This window comes from Gossypium arboreum, chromosome 10 (genome assembly GCF_025698485.1).
Source record: "Gossypium arboreum isolate Shixiya-1 chromosome 10, ASM2569848v2, whole genome shotgun sequence".
NCBI classification, from domain to species: domain Eukaryota; kingdom Viridiplantae; phylum Streptophyta; class Magnoliopsida; order Malvales; family Malvaceae; genus Gossypium; species Gossypium arboreum.
The window spans coordinates 129,295-148,384 of record NC_069079.1 but is presented as its reverse complement, the minus strand read 5'-3'; the positions used below and the strand labels follow the sequence as shown (position 1 = coordinate 148,384).

The 19,090-nt window shown below is 35.5% G+C and overlaps 2 protein-coding genes across 6 annotated transcripts; both read right to left on the bottom strand.

Annotated features, from left to right (window-relative positions):
- Positions 1-127: 127 nt before the first annotated feature.
- On the bottom strand, positions 128-10,129 carry LOC108489088 (histone acetyltransferase HAC1-like). 4 transcript variants are annotated; one of them, XM_053020038.1, is made up of 17 exons: positions 9,538-10,129; positions 8,824-9,035; positions 8,266-8,380; positions 7,808-8,099; positions 7,234-7,734; positions 5,342-7,119; positions 4,881-5,177; positions 4,509-4,787; positions 3,648-3,776; positions 3,293-3,493; positions 3,071-3,213; positions 2,641-2,953; positions 2,335-2,474; positions 2,091-2,169; positions 1,588-1,980; positions 894-1,111; positions 128-778 (listed from the first exon to the last, which is right to left on the bottom strand). In XM_053020038.1, the coding sequence occupies exons 2-17, from the start codon at positions 9,027-9,029 to the stop codon at positions 664-666; spliced, it is 5,199 nt and encodes a 1,732-aa protein (XP_052875998.1). In that variant the 5' UTR covers positions 9,030-9,035; positions 9,538-10,129; the 3' UTR covers positions 128-663. The 4 variants fall into 4 exon arrangements, with proteins under 4 accessions (XP_052875998.1, XP_052875997.1, XP_017648854.1 ...); XM_053020037.1 differs by having other exon boundaries at positions 8,824-9,182; positions 9,538-10,127; XM_017793365.2 differs by having other exon boundaries at positions 8,824-9,242; positions 9,538-10,126.
- Positions 10,130-10,638: 509 nt separating this feature from the next.
- LOC108489591 (uncharacterized) lies at positions 10,639-18,612 on the bottom strand. 2 transcript variants are annotated; one of them, XM_053020039.1, is made up of 13 exons: positions 17,879-18,612; positions 16,785-16,914; positions 16,566-16,668; positions 15,685-15,808; positions 15,041-15,106; positions 14,692-14,730; positions 14,032-14,112; positions 13,891-13,938; positions 12,455-12,505; positions 12,290-12,358; positions 11,389-11,631; positions 10,856-11,111; positions 10,639-10,755 (listed from the first exon to the last, which is right to left on the bottom strand). In XM_053020039.1, the coding sequence occupies exons 1-12, from the start codon at positions 18,032-18,034 to the stop codon at positions 10,860-10,862; spliced, it is 1,362 nt and encodes a 453-aa protein (XP_052875999.1). In that variant the 5' UTR covers positions 18,035-18,612; the 3' UTR covers positions 10,639-10,755; positions 10,856-10,859. The 2 variants fall into 2 exon arrangements, with proteins under 2 accessions (XP_052875999.1, XP_017649732.1); XM_017794243.2 differs by having other exon boundaries at positions 10,639-11,111; positions 17,879-18,110; positions 18,297-18,608.
- Between the last annotated feature and the right edge of the window lie 478 nt (positions 18,613-19,090).

Here is a 19,090-nt window from a genome sequence, read left to right as displayed (position 1 = left end):
AAACAAACATCACTTTGAAATTTAAAAGATACTACAGAGGACAAGTAAATGGTAAAAGAAAAATGTTTACATTAGAATTACATAAATAAAATAAAATCAATATATGACATATGAATTGCTGCTGGAGTTCACCAAATGGTACTTATTTAAGAAGCAATTCTAAGACCAACAATGTACAAAGGGGGAAAACAACATAGAAAAAGGAAAAGACTTTTAAAACTCCCTCCCTCCCTCACATCCCCATGTAATTAGAAGAAAATAAAAAAGTCATTAAAATACCAAATTAGAACAATTATAGTACACTAGCCACCCCACCTCCACCGGTACCAGTCCACAGATATACTAAGATACAAAATTAAAGAATCACCAACACACATCACTACTTCAACTCCGACACGAGAGGGGAGGACCATTGTTACCAGCTGTTGCAGGCACACCACATCTCTCCAACAACTTCCCTTTTGCTGCCAGCTTCTCTTTTAAGGGAATTCAGTCATTCAAACAATTATTGCTCCCTTAATCAATCTGTTTTATCCTTAATTGTATGCCTATCCCCTTCCGAGCTTCTAGATGTGCCTGTTTTTCCCCCATCGCCACCTAGTTCGAATAAGTGAACCAGGGGAGTAGCATTTTCTTTTATCAAAACATATTTACAGTTTGGTTTTACCCGGAACTACCAGCAACCTCTGCAGCTCTCTGTCTCATCATCTCCATCACAGCAGCCCTTCGCCGTGAATCAGACTGTTGCTGAAGCCTCTTCAAATGGTCCTTAAGATCTCTGTATTAATTAACAAATTTAATGTTATCAGATTTCACTTTAAACCCATGAGCACAAACAGAGAAAGAAGCATAGCATATGACTCTTCAAGAAGGTTAGAGACTTGTGCGTGTACCTGCAACGAGGTACATGGCATTCGGATTCTTTGCATGCTCGTGCATGAAGTTGCAGCAGATACCACATTTTCTTACAAAGTACACAGCCACCAGAAGCACGTGTTTTGCATTGGATACCATGGCGGAAAAGCCCCTTCACTTTACGACAATTTGGGTATTGGCAGTGCGCGGAACGACATTGTGATGCATGCACCAAAAGGTCAAGCATTTTCCTAAGCTGCAAATGCCAAGAAACAATCATATTAGAATAACATATCTGGAATCAGCCATATTTGGACGCAGACAGTCACTTATTTTTCCAACAATCTATTTGCCAAATCGGAAGGAAAAATAATATATATATATATTTAGGTAACATAAATACTTCAATGCGAGTTAGCATTTAACATATTGGATATTCAAGTGCAGAGGGCCAATAGAATCTCATAATATCCAATTAGAGAGTTGTTTAGTCAAACATTACCAGGTCTTTTAGGTTCAATAAGCCCCAAGAAAGAATAAAAAGGGGTCTTGATACAAGCTATCGTCAGATATAAACCATTGCTGTTCTCTTAACTATATAATATAGTATGCCATAAATACCACATGCATGCTTGTATGTTTAAATGGCATTTAGCCAATTAACCACACCCAACGAATCATTGCGAAGACAAAAAACAAATACAGTGTTCAAAAATTTTAAGTAAAAAATACCTGCAGAACCCGTAGTTGCCTAGCCTCTTTATTCTGTGCATCACGTTCAGCCATGGATGGATGATTTGTTAACTTATGAGGATGATCAATACCCCCATCCCTTTGGAAACATGCATTGCACACATCGAAATCAGGGCAAACTTCACAGCGCCAGCCTTGACCAGTTTCAATGTCCAGATGACATACGTTACAGGTTGTCACAAATGCAGGAGCAGTTGGATTGTGAAGATGATACAGGACCATCATCGAGGAATGTTTAGCCCGTCTTAGGGTATCATACTGATAATGGTTCCCTTGACAAAGACTCAAAAATGCCTGCCTAGTATCAAAAAATTCACTCTCAAGAATTTCATCTTTATCCTTTGTATCAGTAGGTACATCAGTAATTTCAACCTGCAATTTTCCAAAATAAAAAACCGAGTTGGAAAAAGATAAGACAGGTTTGCATAGCAACAAACAAAATTCTGGAAGTAAAATTATGGCTAGTACTCTGAGAAACTTACAGGATAGAATACATGTTTTTCCCTCTGATTAATGGGATGTCTCTCTCTTTCTTCACGTTTCTGCTCTACTTCATAGCACCTGTGAAAGTACAAAGAAGACGACGTTAGAACACAGTCCTATCAGATGAAACAAGAATAGATGAAGATAGTAATGGGAGAGAAGATCAAAGACAGGAATTGCATCAATCAGGCTTCTAACCAGGGGAAAAGGAATACAACAACGCGAATAGGGTAGCAATCTTACTTATCACAAATTTGAAAGTTTTTGCACTGGTTGCAGACCCAGCGGGATCCAGATACCATTAGAATACAACAATGACTGCAACAATGCTGCAAGTGAACCATGATAAAATCCTCCTTCATCGGGGAAATGGTCTCACCAAGCTGAAGTGAATCAAGAAAAGAGAAAAGGAAAAGCATAAAATAACCAATTAAATCCTTGGATCATTACAAGAAAAATCCAAGATAGCAAGAATGTTAATTTATCACATCTAGTAGCTTTGAACAGGAGCAAAACAAGAGCTAAAAGATTAGGAAGAAACGAAATTACTTTATGCATCAGTAGCAGATCTTTGGAGGCGTTAGCAGAGAGATCAGACTGACCAGAGGCTTTTAAAGCCCTTTTTGTTATGGTCTTTTTCGTTGTTCCTTTTCTGTTCAGCTTTCTGCCATCTTCTTCTTGACGAAGCTGATTGATTAGATCTTCAGCAGCCCCAGGCCAGTAATCACCATCAAAATATGGCAGCCTAGCAGCTGTCACCTTGGCCTTACATTCACCGGCGTATACAAAGAAATGATCATATAAATTAGTAAGATCAACTACAATTTTTTCCTTGGCAGCTTTCCTTAACATCGATAAATACCTGAAACAGCATCACACATATTAGGGAGATTATTCGACCGTGTCATTATAAAATTATAACTTCAGATGCAGATTAAGGAATTAAGAAGAGAAATTTCTTGAATACTATTTGCATTACCATTCTCGCAATTTATCTGATTTAGGTGTCTTTTGAATTTCTGGATGACAATACAAGATATAATCTTCACCCTTTAGTGGAGGGCAAGCCCATATATAGCAACTTGTAAAACCACGCTTCTTGCAGTATTCAAGGTATCCAATCTGGAAAATAAAGGATTAGAATCCGATACCACAGACAATGATCTCAATTAAATAGAATTCAGGAGAAGCTTAGACTTACAAGAATTTCATGGTAAACAAATGTACGGAGGGCCTCTCCAGTAACTGCTTTAACCTCAGGCCGGAAATACTTGACTGAATCTAGGTATGACAGATAAACACGGCGTTGATTTGGGAATGCACATTCTGATCCAAATTCTTGAACATACATGCCAAACAAGCATACTTCTACCCCTTCTATCTTCTGAAACAACAAAACTACCTGAAGGAGAAAATCATAAATTATTAGCATTTCATAATTAGAATTTAAGTCCCAATCCAAACAAACAAGCATGGATTACACTTTATCAATCCCAAAAAAAGAAAGCACACAGACAAAAAAACATGTGTTTAAGCTTAATCTATACCCTTCACACCTTTGATTTATATGGAAATTCTGGTGGGTAGTTCTCTTCTTGAAAAATTTCAAGAAACCGTGGCTTCACTTCCAGCTTTTTGTCAACTGATGAAACAACTCTAATTACAAGTGCCTCAGCCCCAGGAACCTGGAAATATCGATGAAGCAACAAATGAGTTTATTAGCTACAGCAGCAGAACTCCATCTAGAGGACTAGCATGTGACTTCAAAAGAATGAAAAAGAAATCAACAGGAATGCCAAGAAGAAACTCCATAATATAAGCCAAAGGAATCTGAAATTTAAACCCCATCCTATGATTGATAAGCTTTGGAAATATCAATGAGAAAAGAACAAAAAAGAAACCAAGAATACCAAGAAGAAATTCCATATACAGAAAATGGTTTATTGGCCAAAGCCAAAGGAATGGGAAGTTTATGCTAAGTCATATGAATGATAAGCTTTGGAGCTTTGGAGCTTTGGAGCTTTGGAGCTAAATGACCTATAACTAGATAAATTGGGTAGCAAATATTAAACACCAACCAAAGCTACCGGTCTTCAAACATAAATTAGGACAGATACAACTACTCTATTCTTCAATGTTCTCCTCAGCATAAACAAACTCACTCCAAGCAACATGCTAAATCACAAGCAAAAGGGCTTTAACTTAGCTATCCCTACAGTTTTTGTTACTTCAATAAATTTCCAGAAACAAGGAAACTTACTTGAATATTACTTTTCATTCTCACTTTTGTTTTTCTTGTGTATGTGTGCACAAATTTGTAACATATCAAACATCTTTCAGCAACAAAAAAGTCAAAAAGGACAAACATGTGTAACATAGAATCAAGCGTCAGCAAGAGATCGTGATCCATTAATCACCTCATCATAACTTTTTCCTTGAACCCTTGCCCTCTCTTGTCTTTCCTGTTTCAGTCTCCTAAATAATCGCTGCTCTATGTGGTCACTAAGGATTGTTCTTGGCAAATCTTTGGCCCCAAGGACAGCACTCTGAGGTAAGGGCTTTCGCTCTCCTCTTTCGACCTCAGTTATATAGCAATTGGGGCAAGTATATTCAGCTTGCCCACCGTCATTCCTTCGACCATTAAATAAAGCACAAATTTGATGCTGCCAAGCCTCACATTTGTCACATTGAACCCACTGCACAATTTTATGAAGACAGAAAAATGAAAATGCAACTTCTAGGGATGATCATTTGAAGATAATTGCACAAAATGTAAGCATTCTACACACCCATTCTTCAGTCTCTTCATCATTCTTCTTCTTCTCAAGCCTTCCTTTTGGAATGGCAGTTCCATCAACAATAATGGTATCTCCACGAGCCTCATTATGACATGGAATACAAAAGTAATGTCGTGTATCACCAGCTCCCATTGTGTAGTACATTGCATTCCGCTTAATGCGAGCACCACAAGTGCTACAATAGATAGGTGGTGGTTCAAAAGTAAGTTTCTCAACTGCACATAATTGACAGGAGTTCTCACTCATTGAGTGCTCCATTGCTTGGTTCTTTTCAGCCTTTGATTTACTCTGAAAAAAGAAAAGAACTACCCTCAATACATTTTTCGTCACCAAGTCCAGCTTCTGGTTTCGAAAGCTAGCACATATTACCTCCTATGATTTATCAATGATCTACAACCAAAAAAAAAAAAAAAAAGCTTCAAACAAATCATTACACCACAAATGAAGTGTACCTGGCCAACCCATTGTCTGAGACCTTTAATATGCTCCCTAACTTGCTCAGGGGTGAACAATTCAGTCAGTGATACCCCCTTTATTTTTGGTTTCCCAGACTTAGTTCCAGATGCATTTTCAGAAGACTGTGTTGTATTTTCTTGATCAGCAGAGTCAGGCTCCTTCTCAATCTTAACATTTTCTTGCTTAGGCAGGCCAGAAAAGTCATCACATGTAATAGGTTTTCCATCAGCCTTTGGTTTGCAAATGTCATCTCCATCATCCTTCATCTCAATAACAGCAGGACTACCTTTAGCAGAACTCAATGTGACTTCTGCCTTTACTTCCATAGGCTCAGGTTTAACTTGCATACACCTGTCACCATGTTCGTAGTCTTGGTGTTTGATATCTTTAGATATATGAGGTTCAGTAACAGCAGAACCTGATACTGCAGGACCTTCACTTTCAGCTATGGCAGACTGAGAAAAATGCTCTATCTTCATTCGTTTTAGTGAAGGTTGTATGTCTACAGAAGTATCAATTGCTGTAGTTGTAGAAGTCGTTTTAGCTGAAATATCTCCAGAATCATATGTTCTAGTAGACCTACTACTCAAAGGTGGCAAACCAGAAGTGGAGTTTAGACAAGCACGGGCCTTTTGAGACTGCACATAATTGTTAACAGAAACACAAACAGGGCAAGCTGTATTTGTACAAGTCTTGTGATGACGAATCAATATCTTGGAGTGATGGCAACGAGGATATGAGCATTGAGATGATTGACACAAATCCATATGACTCAACAACTTTCGGACAGTAAAACAATTACCATCACACTTGCCCTCGGAGGCTTTACACCTACGAGCATGACGCAAAAACAAAAGCCACCTCACTTGATTTCTGAACTGCCGATCATGGCTCCCATTTCCAGATCTAGAGATGGCAACCCTTGAATTTGATTGATCCAATGAGCTTCTAGGAACAACCATTGGACTAATAGTAGATGCATATGCAGATAAATTGTTACGCTGAGCTTCATCCTGCACAGATATTCTCTGGTGGAAATCCTCTTGGACATTCTGATCATGTGACATATCCCCAGGCATTTGAACCTGAACTTGAGAATGAGGGTGCCACTGACACCGCACAGCTGATTCCAGCTGGGATCCAGCTGAAAGTTTATAATCATTATGAGACTCTGAATTCAGTTGGTGTTGATGCAGTATCTGTGTCATTTGTTGAGAATTCTGTGGCAGAGACAAATGCATATCCTGCTGACTAGAGAGCTCTTCACTATGGTTCTTCTGCAACTCAGGCTGAAATTTTTCAGAAGGTTGTTGATGTAAAATCTCATCACAGTGTTCCACTCCAGATTCATGCTTAACTTGACTCCCTATATCAGATATCAGCTGAGACGGACTATAATCACTATTGCTCAGCAAATTCTGATGCTGCAGGTTTTGCTGCTTCTGCTGATGTTGTGAAATCTTCTGTTGTTGGAACTGATGGGGCTGCTGCTGAAATTGTTGATTAGACTGACAGATATTATCTATTGAAGAAATGGGAATTTGGAAATTCATCGTTTCAAGCTGATCCAGTGACTGAGGGTTCGGATGGGCAGCCGATTGCACACCATGTAACTTCGACTGGTTGCTTTTCAAAGAAGAATTTGCTCTGGACATAGACTGCAAATTAACTGGGTTGAAATTCTGAGAGTTGGCCATTGATCCAACAGATGTTACAGTACCATACACATTTCCAGAACCAAAAGAATCAGCATTGTTCATACCATATCCATGACCTGAGAAAAAGAATTGTTTTCTATGAGGCAACTTGCATATCCAATAATAACTACATATTCACATTCATTATTACTAGGAAATATAGAGGCAGAGAGACAAAGTCAATATGCTACCTTGCACTAAGGGTCGCTGATGTTGATCAAAGTGTTGTTGCAAAGGTTTAGATGAATTAGTATAAGGTGTTGCAGTCTGAGATCCCCCAGAAGCCCCCAGTTCATTAACAATTTGCATATTATTTCCCATCATCCCTAATGCACCACTTAGTGACCCATTAGGAAACCCAAAATTTTTCTGCTGCAAGCCAGACCTGATGCCACTGCCCATTTGGCTACCAATGGTCTGCAAAATACGACTGTTTTGACCACCAATGTGTTGCTTCTGCTGCTGTGGCTGAGAGACCATAGTTGAATCAACAGTTGAAAGCCCACCAACATTATTAGGAGGTTGATTATTCATGTAAGACTGATTATTAATGCTACTGTTATTGTTATTACTATTGAATCCTGGAGTGGGAATCATTTGGCTAGTCATTCTCGGGACACCAATCGATGACATCCCACCGGAAGCAATGGGAAAATTTGCAGGCGACTGTTGATACCCATTAGATATATTTCCTACAAAAAGTACCATTCTATTAGCATCAGCAGGAAATACTATTTAACTTTAAAAGATAAGGTTCAGATTCACCTTCAGATCTACTGAAAGAGCCACTACTCATGCCACCAGTTGGCAACAGATTTCCTGTATTCACAGTCGTAGGAGCTATGCTTGCATTGACAGCAATCATAGGAGTATCTATAGAAGATGCAACCATGCTAGGATTGCCACTGTGCGACATACCCGGGGTCGGTATCATGGTACCAACTGCTGCTGATGCCGAATTAACAAGCTGTGGATGTCGTTGGTTGTGTACATTTCTGCTACCCTTTATTAGAATCTGTAAACGTTGCTCTAAAGTATTCAAATTTGCATAGTCCTCCTAGAAAAACAATTTCAAGCATTAGAAATAAAGAGGAAAGAAGGTTGTAGCATAAAATTCATCAAAAGAATGCAAAGTAATGTGCTTCTATAGCATGGAAGAAAATAAAGAAATGAGAAATATAAATGAGGAAAAATAAAGGAAGAATACAGCTAAACTAATTAACCTTTGTACGAGCGATCTTAAATAGACCTTCTTCCAACCGTCTCGCAAAATCCCGAAACTTCATCATTGATGCCTCAGTAATAGGATGCTGGTTCCGCAATTTTAGAATCTCAGTGCTGACAGACATGAGATTGATAGTAGTAGCATTAGGTATCAATAGTGATCTCTATACATACATACAATAACAAGACAATTCTAAGACGGAATTGCCTAATCTCTATATATAGATTGATCACAGAAGAAACTACCTAGCGATAATGATTATATAAGAATCAATGACAGCGAAGATGATTATCTAAGACTCAGCAGCTAGCTACACACAAGCATCACAAACATGCACAATTGTACATGCAAACACACATGCATACAGAAAAGAAAATGATGGAATGAAATAAGCAAAAAAGCTTCAGTTCATGCTAAATAGCATTCAGACAGTATTAAGTCAGCATCTAATGCACCTTCTATTCCAAATTACTCTATAAAGTTTAAATTAAATCAATCAGCAGATGCAGACATTTCATAAAACAAGGTAAACAATACTACTTATAGAAAATCTTACATCTTTCCTCGCATAAATTCACGTATTCTCATGAGGTCCGTGTCCATATTCAACGTATTATGAGGACCTCCAGTGCCAACAACACCAGAAACACCCACACCTCCAGCAACACCTAAATTCTGCATCTGGGAAGGCTGGAGAGGGTTCCCATTTTGCTGGGGCAATCCCCCTTGATTAGGTACCTGTCCTGATATCTGTCCTGACATATGTGCCTGCACATTCATTTCTATGCTTATTCCTTCTTCGTTTTTGCCTTGTTTTAGTAAGAATCACAACTAGGAACAACAGCATAACTTATTCCACACTCTTGCCGTACAATACAACCATCCACCACCACTCATGCTTCCTTCTTTGTTTCCCTTGTTAAATTATCACTTCAAATACATCAGTGTCACGGCATTCTCTATATATTATGCGCCCTGCTTATATCTTTCAGTAAAATTGAATAAATTAACTCATAATCCAATGATTGAAGCTCAAATGCAAAAAAATTAATTGTTTAACAAATCGAAACCAGAATTCACTGAATTGGATGGAATTATGGGAATTACGATCAATGAAGCAAGACAAAACCCAATTTGAAATTCAAAGATAAAACAGGATCCTAATTAGTGAATTTAACACTAAGAAAATCAATAACCCTAAGATAATAAATGAAAAGAACATTACTTTCCTAAATAATTGAAGGAGATAATGAAAACCCTAAAAACAAACCTGAAGAAAAAAATGAAAAAATGAAAGCAGAAACAAAAGTAGCTTCGATCGGAGCTTCGAGACTTCCTATAGTAAGACCGGGCGACGACGGCGATCGGGAAATAGAAAAGGCAAGAGAAAGGAGTCGGCGAAACACTGCAAGAATCACACGTGCGAAGGGGGATTGACACGAGCGTACGTTGCCAAGAGACAGTATGAGACGGAGACTAGAAGAAGACGACGAAGAAAAGGGGGCGAATCGAATTAAATTTCCAGGGATTGGGGTTTGCAAATAGAGGGCTTCAATTTGGGGATTTTGTGGGTCTGTTTTTTTTTTTTTTGTTAATTTTTAATTTTTACGCTCTGGGAAAAATATAAATATTAAGTAAATATTTCTTCGATAAACGATGATTTTCTTTTTAATTTTGTTTCGGCCTTGGGACTTCTCTTTTTCGATCTTTAAGTTTTCTAGTAGTAAATATTCCCTTAATAACGTTGCAAATCTCATAATGGACTTAACAATTCTTTTCTTCACTTACAAAATGCAGAAAATAATTAAAATTTATCACGGAGTTTTTAATTTAAAATAATAAAAACAAATAAAATTTAAGTTCTGTTTCTTGTATCTTTTATTATTGCCAATTTGACTTAACTACAAAATTAATCCTAAAGTATACTTTTTCGACTTAGGTACCTAAAGTATCTTTGATAAAAAAAATGATACCTAGCATTTTAAAAAAACTTTCATAGTAGTAAATATTATTTTGATATTATTAAGATGCCAATAAAATTAGTTTAGTAGTAAATATTATTTTGATATTATTGAGATGCCAATAAAATTAGTTTAACTTTATAAATACATATATAGGCATGAAGCCAAATATGGATACTTGAAGAGACCAGGCAACTCGTGATATAGGAGATAAGGCAAACAAGTGTCATATATGAACTTTTAAAGGAAAAGAGATGTTATCCCGCAATACATAGCTCCAAATGTATGTGCCAAACATGTATTATTGAAAAATGAATAGTCCGGGTAATATGACATAGAAGATGTGCAAATATATGAAGATCCAGTAAAACATACGACGACATTGGCATATATTTATGCAAAATAAGGGCTTGAGGCAAAAAAGAAAAGAAATGGATACATAGATGTATCGCCACTGCCGGCAGAAAAACACCGAAAGGCAGGGCTCAAAGAACATTCAACAACCTAACCAGCTTTGCTCAGTCCCACTGTATATCAATACAACAAATAAAATATCTATTGAATTTTCTTTACAGTGGAATCTGCCGGCTAAGGCAGCCAAGAACCAAGCAAAAAAAAAAAACTAACCAAATTAGTTATATGTTGAAGGCCGCGGCTTCCGCGGAATGTAAAATGAGTTACTGTAATCGATTGGTGTATGCATGAGAGGATTCCATCTGTCAAACACAATTCGGCCCCCACGCCCCATTCTTCCATGGAATTTATAGGGTGGTGTAGAGGCACCATTTTTTGTTGAAGAATCAGATGGGGGTACAATGTTTGCAGCTGCCAGCTTATCCGGAACTAGTGGTTTTGTGAACAACAAAACTGGCTCAAGAGGATCCTGCATTAACCATACCGAAAAGAAAACCCAAGAGACAACCCACACTTGGAAACATGAGACTGTAACTCATGATCGAGTTAAATAAAGGCTTATACGAAATGCATATCTAAAATATAGTCAAGCCCAGCACGAAAATCAGAAAACCAAGTCTACAAACATCTGTTCTAGAATGTCTACTTAAATGGTTATGATATGACAACGCAAAATAGAGAAATTTTGTTTGGGAATTGCATGATGGAGTAGGAAAAACAGAGCATGTCGATTTGATGAGACATACCAGTTTATGTAGCCATCCATGCAACAAATGTCGCCGCCGGAACTCTTGCTTAACGCTTGCAGTAGGAGCCATGCCTACATTAGAATCTGTTAGAGGTGGATTCTGAACTGCAGCAGGTCGTGTACGTGGACGGCTGTTTGCAAGGTCATCCGAGTCCATAAACTCATCTTCACTAGAAGCAAACTTGCTAGATATTGGTGGAAATCCAGGAAGCGTAATATCTTCGAGGAGTTCAGTTTCGTGCTGAAAATTCATTAAGAATCCAATGCCATCCAAAATCAATTTTCAATTATATTAAATTGCATTTTCTAGAGCACATTAAATTTTATTTAAAAAAGGATCAAAACCTACACAATGAACAGATGCATTGCAGTAAGACGCCACCTATCCTTTTTTAAACAATGGAGGCATCACAAGTTAAGAGACTAGCCACTGGGAGAACTCTTTATTGAGAAAAAATGGCATATGGCAATGGAAATCTCTTCGAAAAACCGCTCTCTTTCAAAAAGTACCAACAGAGCCTAAAACAGGGGAGACTACCTGTGCTATCCTATAATTAAGGATATTCTCATAGAGGCTCAACATCATCAGGCAGATTTATTACAAATTTCATCCTATTTTAATTTTATTTTCCCTCTATTTAGGTCAAATTAGAGGCTTCGGACGACAATCTTCATGTTTACCAGAACAGACCCAACAATTTAAATATTCCATTCACTATCCATTGGTTTTAATTCTTTCAAATAGATTAAAGACAATTAAAATCAAGGCATGAATAATAAATAATAACTATCATCGGTTATTGCTTAAATGCTTACAAAAGATTAAAGTTGATTAAAACGCATTCCTCGAAACTATAAGAGAAAAGAGAAGCAAATAATAAAATAAATCGTAAGTATACCTTGTACTTCATTTGGATCCTCTGAAGACTAACTTCACATTCCAGAACATTTCTCTTCTTCTCCTCTCTCTGCATTCAATAACAACCCAAGGCATTATTGCTTCAGATGCATTCATAAGACTTTATTAGCAATCAATATGCCTGAAATTGACTGAGGATGAGCACCTTAATCAAAGCCTCAAGTAAGGTCTTGGCTTGATCTAGGTTGCGCCTGACCTGAGAGAAGTCAGGTACAAAAGGAAAAATTAATTTGAAAAACGATTCATGATAAAAAATGCATGAATACAATAAAAAAGACAGTAGAATATTTACAATCCAAAACAACGTTAAGAGTAGCATATTTACAGTCCAAAACAATGTCAAAATAAAAACCAACACATTGCGGTCTTGAATTGACTCGAGCATATTTCCGTAATTACTCTTACTTTTGTCATCATGTTCAAGAATAGAAATTAAAAGTAAAAACAGATTTTAGTTCAACACTTGCAGGTGTTTAACACTTTCTACTGATGTAGAAAAACTTGTGGATAACCAAAAATTAAAAAAAATTCCATCCTTTCTAATGGCCTTTAAAGAAATGCAATACATAAAACTGTGTTTTTGCATGATGCAAGATCTAAGCAGTCGCAAAGCTAGGAGTATAGTTAACACGGGAGGTGGAAGGGCTTGAAGGGTGCATATATATTATGGAAATAAAGATTCAAAAGTAAATTAACTATTAGCAAAAACTTATTAAATATTCTCATTTAACTTTCATAAATATATTTAAAAATATAAATATAAAATTTTAATATAGAAAAAGTTTCAAAGGTCTTGAGCTGGATAGAGTTTTGAACAAGCCTTTTTTTTTTTTTTTTTTTTTTGGCTATTCAAGCTTGTCTTGATTCAAAAATAAATTAGTATGAAAATATTAAATTTAAACATCATAGATGACATTGATATTGTGAACTATATCTAAATTTCTTATAATCAAATAAAATATCAACTTTTGACCATCGTAATTAATGTTGTAGCATATGTAAAGTTCTAATAGGATTAAACTTTTAATGTTAAAAAATTACTTTTGTAACTAAAACAATAAAAATAAATATAGAATTATTTCATATTACAAAAGAAAAAAAAGATTGCATACAATAAAAGAAAGTAAAATACAAAGTTTATATTAGATATTGTAATGATTTAACTCTCTTTTTCTCTTTTATGAACATATAATGAAAACCATTAAAGCAGTAACTAACGAAAAGGTAACAGGGATAATTAAGCTAATAACAAGAATAGGTTTAAATTAAATGTGTGACTGAATTCACTATATCAAATTACAATATTTATAAAAATTAAAAATTTGGAGGGGCCAGTGCATAATTTTACCATTAGTTTCTATAACAATACTATTAGAACAAAAAATTTGCAAATATCTTTGTTGGGGGGAGGGCTGGGGTCCCACCAGGCCCTGTGGATTTGCCCCCGGCTCTATGCTAAGTAAGACAATAACTTTGCTGACCATGAAAGTATTGTTTCACATAGTGTTCTCATGAATGTACACTGAAATGGACAGTAATTATGTTCAAAAATTAAAAGAAATGGACAGTAATTGTTCTCACCTGGCGAAGCTTTTCAAACGACTGCACATTGTTTTCCCTCCTTTGCATCTAAACAAAAGATGGCACAAACTTCAGGTATTTAAAGTACAAAACTTTAAATAAAACCATATCTAAGGTTTACAACCAAAGTGGAAAACAAACCCTTCTTGTGTGAAGTCTGTGAGCTTTTTCCCTTGGCCTAAAGACATTGTAGGGGTTGTTATCATTAACTGGCGGAGGAGGCTGCACAACAAGGGAAAAGAATATAAATGCTACTTTCATTAACCAATCTGTATTGTATGGTTGAAACATCTTAATTCAGATAAAATTTAAAATGAAACAAAGACTATGGCATGCTAAAAAGCACAAGGAATGATTGCGGATACTTCTAAATGGTCAGATTGCCCCAAAAAGTTATTGTTAATAAAAATTAGGGATAAATCCCAAAACTATACATGAACTTTGGACTAATATGCAATTGTATACATGGACTTTGATTTTGTGCAATTTCATACATGAAATTTTGATTTGATTCAGTTCTCGTAAATTATTAATATAATTATTGATATAACATCCTTTTATGTTTATATATTGTGTATGTAAATAATTATATTTATCCAATATAAAAATAGATTGATGTATTTATTTCTTTAAATGTGTATGATTAAATCAAAATTAAAGTTTCAAGTATACATTTGAACCATAATCAGAGTTTCCCGTGTATAACTGCACCAAACTAAAGTTCATATATACATCAAAAATGAATATATGTTGCATGTATTCATGGAACAATCACCATATGGTATAAGTGATAAAGCCAACCTGCAAGCGGCGTAAAATAGGCTTCTGCCACCGTTCACGCTGAAAAAAGAAAAGAAAAAGACAGAAACACAAAAATATTCTTGTTATTACATAAACAATAATTCAAGAAGTCATCACAAGCACTCCAGGAGTACAAGGCAAGCTATCATATTAGGATAACAATTCAAATTATGTAACAGTCACACTGCACTGATATCAGAGTAAGCAATCTAGCTTCACAAGCCAAATTTTAATTAGTTATTTAGATATTTCTGAACACCATGAAAACCCAAATAGGCTTCTTCATTCACAAAGATTCTGAATCTCGTACAAGTCCTTAAAACATCTAGATATGACATTTGTTCCTTACCTTTTCTTTCCAATAATTATAAACCGCCTGAAAGACTCCATATTTGATGGATTGAGATTGCAAGGCCTAACAATTAAAGCAAACCAGGAAATTAGATTAAGCATAAGGTTACATTTCACTCCAAATGATTCAACAAATTAGATTATCGATTAAAATAACAAATCCAGAGGCAAGAAAAATGAACATGTTACTAAATAATATTTAGTTTTTGGAGGTAAGAAATAGAGTAAAAGTTTAACATCTTAAGTGCAATAATATCTCTTTATCTTGCATCAAAGTTTTTAAGACAAACGAAAGTAGGGAAGTCAGAATTACAAAAAGAAACTAAAAGAAAAAAAAAAGATTCTAGGGCTTCAAACCAGCTGGTTTTGGAAATAATATATAAACATATAACGGTAGACTCTAGGGCATCAACCATCATTACATCAGAGGACAGATAACTCTATTAAGAGAAACATTAGTTATTTTTACACTAATTGAATAGTAATATTTATAAAGGTCATTGAACCTATAATTAGACGAACATTTTAAGTTGAAGGAAACTCCTAAGGATATGAAATGTAAAAAAGAAAAAAAAATTAAAAAAACGAAAGAAGAAAAACATCAACTTGGAGAGCATCCGCATAATCAAAACCAATATTCACCTCAATGGCAGCATCCATCGTCAACAACACAGGAATTGGTGAAACAAGAGTAGGTGTTATAACTCCAGCTCTTTCACGAGCTTTATGATCCAACACCTCCAACTTAAAAAGAAGACTCTCCAACCTGCATTATAAAGCAGAACTGCAGAAGTGATTAAGCAGTTATGCAAGTAACACACTTGAACTAATTTGAGCTTGTATAAAATATGACAACATTTAGGGTGGATCTGCCAAAGACCATGAGAACGCTTGTCCTCTGTCTGGGTTCCATCTAATAGCAATATCATTTTTGAAAATATAACAAGGTAGTAAATAGGCTCTTGTTGGCTACAAAGAAATTATGCTTGCTTCAAGCAGGTATAGGCATATATGATTAAAGTGACAAAAAAAACAAACACTGTCAAAATGCACATTCATGCTAAGGAGCTGATAGATATTTATTGTTCATAAAATGGTTCAAGCAAGTGAATATGCAATCTCTGTTAAAAAAGCTAGATTCATGCAATTAAAACAACACCGAGTATAAAAATTCACAGAAGCCCACAGAAATAAGATCCCTTACGAATTTTAAATCGCATAAAACAAATTCTGAGAACTTTTTTAGAGGTTCATAGATTGAAATAAGAAAAGCTACATAAGCTTCTTTATGCTCACATTCAGACAGTTGTAACAGTCTAGAATGCTGCCCACTATCTTCAAACTCAAGGGTAAAGAAAAGAAGGCAAAAGAAAAGAGAACAAATTAAATAATCTTAATAGAAATATCAGGTGAATAACTGAAAAAAGAAAAAGAAAGGAATTTCTGAAGGAACAATGTATTACTCAAACACGTCTACTTGAACAGAAAAAATGCAATAGTATAATCAAGGTTTAAGCAATTACTTTTCAGGTGCAAGAATCTTCTTATCTTTGTTGTAGTCTTGAAGCCAATCTTCATCCTCATTATCTAGATCATACTCAACAAACTCTCCAATCTCAGCCCGGGCTGCAAATAATAGAACAGAGTTTCAGAATGCTAATACCAACTGAATTATCACTAGAAAATAACCATCCAAATTAGCTTTTAAGTCTCAATAAAGGAATCTATCCGGTTCCACAAACCTCCCCTTGCTCGCAAATAGGATGTGGGTTGAAAGAACGTGCGAGAATAATCTCTTTCATAAGTATCCACAACAACAAACTGAGGTGTAGGTATTTCAGGAGCCAGTTTCTTGGTAGCAAGTGGTGGCACCTAAAAAAAATTACATCTACTTCAATAAACAAATATTTTACTATCACAAAGGGCCTCTAGGAGAACTAATAACCTAGAAGCATAGATACATGTGAAATTACAAATAGCACAAGTCATCCTTAAGAAGTCTGCTCATTAGCATGCTGTTATTAAAAATTGCCCAAAGTCATACATCTATGCCAACACTTTTGGTTGGTTGAAATAATAAATCAGTCAGTAAAACAAGTTGTGTACCCAATTCTCTGGGATAGACGCCTTCTTTAGCAATACAATTTATACTTCCAATTAATCTAATTTCATCGTCTTTGCACACATTCCTTGAGACTGTACATCTACCTATAAACTTATTAAATTCCTTGAGATTTGGTCGGTAGGTACTTTTTCTGCTTGCTTTTTGCTTTCGGAAGCAAAACAATAAAATTGCATGTTTGGAAGAAATGCAAACAATACTTTTGAAGGATTATATTTATTACTTTCTAGATAGAAAAATGTATAGTTCTACTATATAAACCGATTATTTCACAATTACAGTAACATATTACTTTCTTGTCCATTTCAAGATTGATCATGAATTGTTCTTTACCTTCTGATTTTGCCTTCTAGCAACTTTTTAAGAAGTAAATATCAAGTAGCAAAAGCATCAACCAAAAAAAGCCAGAGCCTTCAAGTAAGGTGCAAAGTCATACTGAAGTTCTAGAACAAAATATCCTCAACTGTTGCAAAGCCCTAATTTCTATTAGCAAACTATGTTTATATGCAAATGCAAATGTCATAATTTAAAACCAAATTCCATTCGCATAAGTAATAATTTAAAACCCCCTGATTTTGCTTCACTTTAAGATTACAAATTGCAAGTGAATTTGAAGTATGAAATCAAATGATTCAACAAAAATAGCCTTAAAGGATAATGCCAAGTCACAGTGAAGTTTTTGAGCTATGAAAAGCAAGGGAGTGAAAAGGGTACCTCGGTTTCAACTTCGACAGCAGCAAGACGGAGCATTTGAGAATTGCGAGTAGCGGAAGTTGGAGTGTCATCGTCTTCAAAGTCTTTGACTGACTTAACAATCGGTAGCTTTTTGTGTATGTCCAATGGGCGTGGCCTAAACGATAGCCTACTCATTTTTTGTTCTTCCTTTTTCTTTCACCTCACAGCGCACTCTCAATCGGTTCAGTTATTCCACATCGAAACCAACACACTAATTAAAAAGATAACAAAGCGAAAATCCACTTAACAATTCAAATTCAAAATAAGAAAAGGGGGAAATTTAGCACTTGCATTTTCATGCACTGGTTCACACTGAAAGCAAACGAAACTGTGGGCAGAGCAATCATCGGCAACAACGGAATTGAGAAACAGGAGATTGCAAAATGGAGAGGCTTACATTGACAAGGGAGAGATGAAACGGGAGATTTCTAGGGTTTCGTTGCTGCTGCTGCTGCTGGGGCAGGGATGCTGAAATCTCTTAGATTGTTTGTAGTAACCCAAACCATACAATAAAAGCAAAGGGAAACGAATTCGACTTGAGAACAAAAATTTGGGGATTAGGGATTTGTTTTGATTGGAATTTGTTAACGTAAAAATGGCACTGGCTAGGGTTTCATATATTGAGTTTTTTAGCAGAAATGAGAAATAGAAATAAATAAATATTTTTTTTAAATTGATGGGTTGGAAGTTGGAAGACTTGAAAGGGAAAGAAGGAGATGGTTCGAATTGCTTGTAGATGGTTGTTGTTTGGGCCATTTAATTTTTTGGGACTGATAATAGCCCATGCTCAATTTAGCCTTCCGATTTAAGTTTTTATTTTATTATCCATTTATTGTTTTAATTAATGCCTATCCAAATTTATGTTATTTTATCTATATACATTATACATAAAGTCACTAAACTATTAGTAAATTTGTATTTTAATTATTTAATTTAAAAAAATTATAAAATAATCATTGAACTATTCAAAAGTTTTTATTAATTTTTTTTTAGTTTGACTGGTGAGCTTCAAGTGACGATTTGATAATCGGTACAGTGGAGCAATATACATCGACGAGTAGAAAAACATATCTTAGATCCAAGTTGATCTGACGGTCAATGTTGGAAATCGAAGAATAAAATTTTTTGAATTTTGGTTCATAAATTTGATGTTCAAAGTTGTTTTATGAAAAAATTTAAACAGTAAAAAAG